We start from the raw sequence: 7,500 nt of genomic DNA on the forward strand, positions 1-7,500 counted from the left end.
AGGAATAAATTCTAAGTTTCTACACGGCACACACACACACACACACACCTCACAAACCTCAAACCTCACAGACCTTACAAACCTAAACACACACAAACACACACACACACACACACACACACACACACCTCACAAACCTCACAGACCTTACAAACCTAAACACACACACACACACACACACACACACACACACCTCACAAACCTCACAGACCTTACAAACCTAAACACACACACAAACACACACACACACACCTCACAAACCTCAAACCTCACAGACCTTACAAACCTAAACCCACACACACACACACACACACACACACACACACACACACACACACACACACACACACACACACACACACACACACCTCACAAACTTCAAACCTCACAGACCTTACAAACCTAAACACACACACACACACACACCTCACAAACCTCAAACCTCACAGACCTTACAAACCTCAAAAACCACACACACACACACACACACACACACACACACACACACACACACACACACACACACACACACCTCACAAACCTCACAGACCTTACAAACCTAAACACACACACACACACACACACACACACACACACCTCACAAACCTCTAACCTCTAGAGCCATACACACCTCAAAAACCTGAAAAACCACACACACCACATATACCTCACAAACCTGAAAAACCACATACACTACACAAACCTCACAGACCTCACAAACCTCGAAAACCACACACACCACACACACACTCACAAACCTGAAAAAACACACACACACCACACACACCTTGCAAACCACACACACCTCACAGACCTCACAAACTACACACACCTCACAGACCTCACAAACCTTAAAAACCACACACACCACACACACACACCTCACAAACCACACGCACACCTCACAGAGCTCACAAACCACACACACACACACCTCACAGACCTCACAAAACACACACCCCTCACAAACCTCAAACCTTACAAACATCTTAAATCACAAAGCTTCAATAAAGATAATTCAGTGTCAGGATTTCAAACCTCTACTTTCCATTCTTTTATTCTCTTCTCCTTTCAATCCCTTTAAGATATTTTTATCACAGCTATTATACCAGATTTCCTTTATTTCTCTCTGACACTCCATCACTCATTAATTTCTCTCTGATTCTCCCTCACTCATTCAATTCTTCTCAATTCCTTCCCTTCTTATTCTCTCTTAACACTTCACTCCTTCATTCCCTTACTTCCTCCCTCATTTACTTCCATACACTATCAATCTTTTAATCCCTCGCTACTTCATTTCTTTACTCTTTCACTTTTTCTCTCTTTTGTTCCCTCATTCCCCTACTCCCTTGCTTCTGCAATTCCTCTCTGACATGCCCTTATTTTCTCATTGCTTTATTCTTTCACTTCCTCTCCATCATTTAGGCACTGCTTCCCTCTCTCATTCAATTACTCCTTCAATCCCTAACTTCATCAGTCTTTCACCCCCTCAGCTTCTTTCTTTCACTCCTTCTTTCAGAAACACAGACTGAAGCTATAAGTTATGAATCTAAAGGAAGAAGAAGTGAAAACATTTTGGAGACACTTTATAAAGCACTATTTATTCCCAAATATCCAAAACACAACAACAAAGTTATTGCAAAGACACACAGAATCTCCTGAGGAACAAAAGTAAGTGCTAAAGTTCCTCAAACTTCATAAAAATTTTTTAAAGGATCTTAAGAATCTTTACAAGATGGAGAAAGAGGGCAAGACAGCATGGGACGACTGGACATGAGAGAAGTTTTCAGTCCATCCATGTCTGCTCATCTACGTTTGATGATATCCTCACGTTTCCCTGATACACCAGCTCTGTGAGGTGAACAAACCCACTGTCCACTCCGTGTCTCCTGCTGAGTAGAAACATGTCTAGAGAAACTGTATAGAGCTGAGCTTTACCTTCTCATCCAGAGCTTTGTGGTGCTCAAACAGGGATTTGAGAGCTTTGAGAACTTCCACCTCGCTGGAGACTCCTGATGGAGACTGAGCCTGCCGCTTCACCACCGTCATCCTGAGAGAGCGCTCGTGACGAGATACCAAACACTCCAAATGCTCCAGCAGCAGCTGAGGAAACAAACACCATCATCATCATCATCATCATCATCATCATCATCAAATTGACTTTCAGAACATTATTCTGTTCCACACTGTACATGAAACACATCTAAACATCTCAGGATGTCTCGAGACCAAGAGAAGTGTTCTCATTCTGTAAGGAAAATTGTCTGGTGTAACTTTATTACACGCAATCAGATTCATTATAATACAATAAAACCATCAGAAGTGAACGAACAGAACTGCTCATGCAAAGGCCACAGCTGCAAGATCCATCTTTAGAGAAAACAGGATTCAGAGAAGAGCTTCATCTTCAGTTAAATAAAATAGAGAGGTTCTATAAAAAAATCCAACAAGAACCTTTAATTATCCAACAAACCTGAAGAGAACTCATGTAGACCCTGTTATTTATTTTTTTTAGCATAAAAAAAAAAAAAAAAGATTTAGCCATAAAAAATTCTATAGGCTTTTTAAACATCTCATTCCATATTTTGCTGTTATAATAAGCTTCACTATTCTGGGAAGATGTTCCACTGGATTTTGTGGAGATGTCTTCAGATACAAGTAAAGTCAGGTACTGATGTTGGTGAGGTGGGGAGGCCTGGGGTGCAGTCAGTGTTTACATTCATACCAAAGGTGTTCATTAGGTTTGGAGCTTCCACATGTTCACACACACAGACACACATACACACACACACACACACACACACACACACACATTAGCTATGTTAGCAATGAGCTAGCATGTTTGCCAATAATTAATGCTGACGTTTTGTCTTGTTTTAAGATTTATTATCACATTCTTGATATCACCCAATTGAAGATGGGTTCTCCTTTTGAGTCTGGTTCCTCTCAAGGTTTCTTCCTCATTCATGGATGGTAGTTTTTCCTTGCCACAGTCGCCATCATCAGGGATAAACAAAGTTCTCGAAAGCTGCTTTGACACAATGTTCATTGTGAACTTAAACTTGAACATGTGGGCCATGCTAACATTAAAAAGACTGTTATTAAATATGAAGCACTAGCGATGAGTGTTAGCATAATCTGTGTTAATGTGCTTAACACTGATGTGTTTTTTTTTCTCTCATTACAGGAATGCTGCTTCAGCTCCTTGTGATTAAACACTTTGTTCTGTCCTCCGTCTGGTCTCATTACCGCTCTGTCTCCTGTTCACGGCTCAGGGATCATGAGGCTCTTCAGATATGTAACTTTATGTCCTGGATTTTATCGGTGAGCGCTCGGCTGGAACTGGAATCTGGTTTTAATTGAATTGTGACTCATCTGAGCCCTGAGGGGAGCTATGCAGGCCTGGAGGTGAAAATGAGGTGAGAATAAACTGTCTCTCACGATGTCTCTACTGAGACCGAGGTGAGTTCAGGCACAGCATGGTCAGTTTTATCACACCTCCAAACTGAAGCCATCATTACAAGATCTTTATGTCATCTTTCCTTCACAGATAAAGTTATTATCTAACTAGCAATGCACATTAACATTAGCATTGATAAATCTTTGGTTAGAATTTTACATAATAGTTGTGTTATTTCCAAGGTCCCACCCTCAACACCATCGAACCAATCAAACTAAAATGTCCACTCCACAAAGACTCTTGATTTGACCTCACTTTCCTCCACACTTTTCTTGCCACTATACAAAATCAGACCAAAGATCCATCCTCCTTAGTGCCTCTGCAACTAATCAGAATGCCAGCCCCAAACCAAAATATCTCTGTAACCAATCAGACCACACATTCCACCCAAAAATATCCCAACCCCAACCAAAACGTTCTGCACATTCAGTAACAACAAGCCACGGTTCACAGCCAAACTTAAACAACTTTGACATACCATGGAGAATGCCTACAGAGGGGAGGACAAAGCCTTGCATAAGCAGGCCAGGAAATCAGAATCGCCAAAAGAAACTACTCTGAAAAGCTCAAAGAATTTCACTGTGCTATAATGTATATGTGACAAATAAAGTCTATTCTATTCTTCAATCGTCAATATAGTTTAGAATGCAGGGCCGAACAGATATTGGTAAGCTTCTGCCCTAAAAGCAAACCTCAGGAACTTCCTTTGGAAGGGTGGATATGTGGAGGTAAGCATCCTTCAGTTCTATCGTGACAAACCAGTCCTCGGATCTGATTTGGGACACGACCTGCTTGAGAGTAAGCATCTTGAACCTGAGCCTCAATAGTGAGCAGTTCAACTGACGTAGACCAAAATGGGACTCAACCCCCTCCTTCTTTGGAACTATGAAGTACCAGCTGTAGAACCTGGACTCTCTGTCTCGTGGAGGGACCACCTCAATGGCCTCCTTCCTTAGGAGAGTGTGTAATTCCTGTTCCATGACCAGAGCCCTTTTGAACCGGGCACACCCCTTTGAACCGGGGGACCGAGACTCATACTGAATCGAGTAGCCTTTCTCTACAGTGCGCAGGACCCACTGAGACACGTCTGGCAGGCATTTTCAGGCTGCCAGATAGTCTCTTAAGGGAACCAGTCTCTCAAAACTGGTCTCTGGTATGCCTAGAGCAGCTGGAGAGCTCCTTTGTGGCCCTGAGAGCTAGGCCTGTAGCACGGCGTAGCTCTTGGACCTCATCAACTATCCCCCTCATCCAACTCCCTTAGCAGATCATCCTGGTACCCCTGCAACACAGCCATCGTGTGCAGGCAGCCAGCAGCTTGACCAAAGTGGACAGTGCAGGGGCCTTCAGTGACGATGCAGCACCCAGAGAGGGATAGCCGGCTAGCGTCTCTTCAACCCGGGGCATCGCCCCACATACACACTCTTTTAGCCCCACTACATAAGCGTTCAGGGACAAGAACAGACTGCAGCAAACAGTAAAAACAGCTGAGAAAAATCATTGGTGCTCCCCTGCCCACTCTCCAGGATTTGTACCATAAAAGAACTAAGAAACGGACAGGAAAAATCACCACTGAACCTTCGCACCCTGGACACAACCTCTTTCAACTCCTCCCTTCTGGCAGGCACTACAGAAATTTGTTACCAGGCACAGGAACCGTTTTTTTTTTCCTCAATCACCCTCATTAACAACTGACCTTAATTATATGCCATGCTTTATATCTATAAGTACTGCACTATAAACAGTCAGTCATCACATCATCCTCATATGTTCCACACACTATTACTGCTCTATATTGCACAAAAGTCCTAAAGTAACCTCTTTAACTTATGTGATGCACAATACTGCTATTTGCACCACCACGTACTCTAACACTTTATCTACATTACTGATCTTTCATGTACTCTGTATATTGTGTTTAATCTGTATAGTCTGTATTGTCTGTATTTATGTATGTACTTTTTGGGGTCACCAACAGTTAAAACAAAATTCCTTGTGTATGTCAATAAACCTGATTCTGAAAATAGCTCTGTAAACAATAAGGAACATAAATCTAACCCAATATATCTGTAACCAATAAGAACCCCAATCCCTGATCTCCTCAACCCCACTGATGATCTGGAACTGGAGCCTCCTTGACATCCTGACATTGTCTGATCTTACTAATGTTCTTTTAGCTGAATGAACACTAATTCCCAAAATCACAAACCAAAATCTAGTGGAAAGCCTTCTCAGAAGAGTGAAGCTTATTATAAGTCAAAACTCTCTACACAGTTGAACCCATAGTTCTCAATGCTAGACTGCGAATTTCATCCTCAGCTATGACTGTTTGTAGGCTTACAGAATTCCATCATCTTACCCTGGTGTTGTTCCTCTCAGCCTTGAGCTCTGAGATCTCCTCCTCTTTCTCCAGCAGCTGTTCTCGACATGCATTCAGCTCTTTTGTCAGGGCTGCAAACTCCTGCAGAACACAAAAACCACCAGTTTAGCAATATGCTCGTTTTTGATAATGATAATGTGATGAGGCAGCCAGAAGTTTCTCAGTCAGCTGATGCTATATTTACAAACACCAGTCTAAAATGTCCCCACTGGCTCGTTCAGCATTAATAGAGCAATGTTAGATGAGAAGATAATAAAGTCCAGAGGAAAACACTGCATCCCCCGAGAGGATGAGGAAGTCGTTGAGTTTATCACACCTTAATAACACGGATATTGATTTGATCCCGCCTACACTGCTGAGTTAGATTAATTATACCTAAGTAATTGGACTAGGATCAGAGCATATGTGAGTCAACATCAGAAAGCACAGTTGCTAATGATTATAGTGAGAAATAGGACGAGGCAGTGATGATGCAGAACTGCAGAGCTACTGAATAGGCTTTTGTGCTGAAACATCCTCAGTCATTCATTACAACTGGAACATTCAGTGACTCTCCTTTTGCTTTTCAATGTCCATTATAGAACTGTTGTGGTTTACGTTTGTGCTAGTAGGTGCAAATTCACATTATATTCACCTGTTAACATTCAAAAAGTTTCTTTCCAGTTCTATCTCTGTCCTCTCATTTGTCTATTGCTCTATTGCCCACACCTGTTCTGTGTTCAGCCTCTGATTCTGTATGCTTTTGTTTTCTCATCTTTGGCTCATTCTTGTTTTTGTTCTACGGCAGCACAGTGCTAATAGCATCAATGTATAATTATTTGGTGTACTGAATAAAAAAACCCACTTACATCAGCATTATGATTACTGTATATAATCTAAGATTTGGCGAGCCAGCCAGTAGTGTCAAGAACATTGTCCAACTGTCCCTATAAAATAACTAAATGAGATTGACACAGACCTAAAATGTAAGACCTAAAAATGAAATTCTGTGATATTACACATCTCGATAGCGTTTGATATTCATAAACCAGCTAGAAATATGTATGAAATAAATGGGTGACGTCTCTAAATGAGCAAGAGATTTGTCTATATAGTACCTGCTGATCGTATGGAATAGCCAGGCCTTTTAGGATTTTTAAGACACATGCATGTTTCTTTTATTTCATGCAACATACTCAGTAAAAGGCAAAAACACACAGTAATTGGACAGTGAATGAGTGGAAGAAAGATCTGTGGAGTCCAAATTGGACATTTTTGTCTCTAATAAAATAACGTATTCAAGATGGAAAGAAGAGAAGATGTGATCAGACTCCCTCACCCCCACAGTCACACATGGAGGAAACATTATGGATTGGGGTTGGGTTTTTTTTTGGTTGTTTGGCAGCTCTGAGACCAGCAGCAATAGGAAAATGTAAGAATAAACAAAATAATAAACAAAATATAATTGCACTAAAATATAATAATATAATAATATGACTAAATACAATGAAATATATGTGAAGTGGGACTTCAGGGTTATCAGAATTATGGAAGTATTGCACAATTTACACTAATAACTGCTAACCAATAATAATGATGAATATAATAATGATAATAATTGTGTGTCTCAAACTCTTGGACATATAGTGTATATTCTTGAAGTTTACCCTGAAAAACAGAACCC

General features: G+C 41.1%; 1 protein-coding gene across 4 annotated transcripts in view; it reads right to left on the reverse strand.

Moving 5' to 3' along the window:
* ppfia2 (PTPRF interacting protein alpha 2) overlaps window positions 1-7,500 on the reverse strand; it is an 86,664-nt gene that overhangs the window by 35,193 nt on the left and 43,971 nt on the right. For all 4 annotated transcript variants that reach the window (XR_014531448.1, XR_014531449.1, XM_083528994.1 and 1 more), the window contains 2 exons: window positions 5,817-5,918; window positions 1,939-2,103 (listed from right to left, as the gene is read on the reverse strand). Coding sequence is in view for 2 of the 4 variants with exons in the window: in XM_083528994.1 (XP_083385120.1) it covers window positions 1,939-2,103; window positions 5,817-5,918 (267 nt within the window). In the remaining 2 variants the exon portion in view is untranslated. The remainder of the gene's footprint in view (window positions 1-1,938; window positions 2,104-5,816; window positions 5,919-7,500) is intronic.

This window comes from Silurus aristotelis (genome assembly GCF_946808225.1).
Source record: "Silurus aristotelis genome assembly, chromosome: 24".
NCBI classification, from domain to species: Eukaryota; Metazoa; Chordata; class Actinopteri; order Siluriformes; family Siluridae; genus Silurus; species Silurus aristotelis.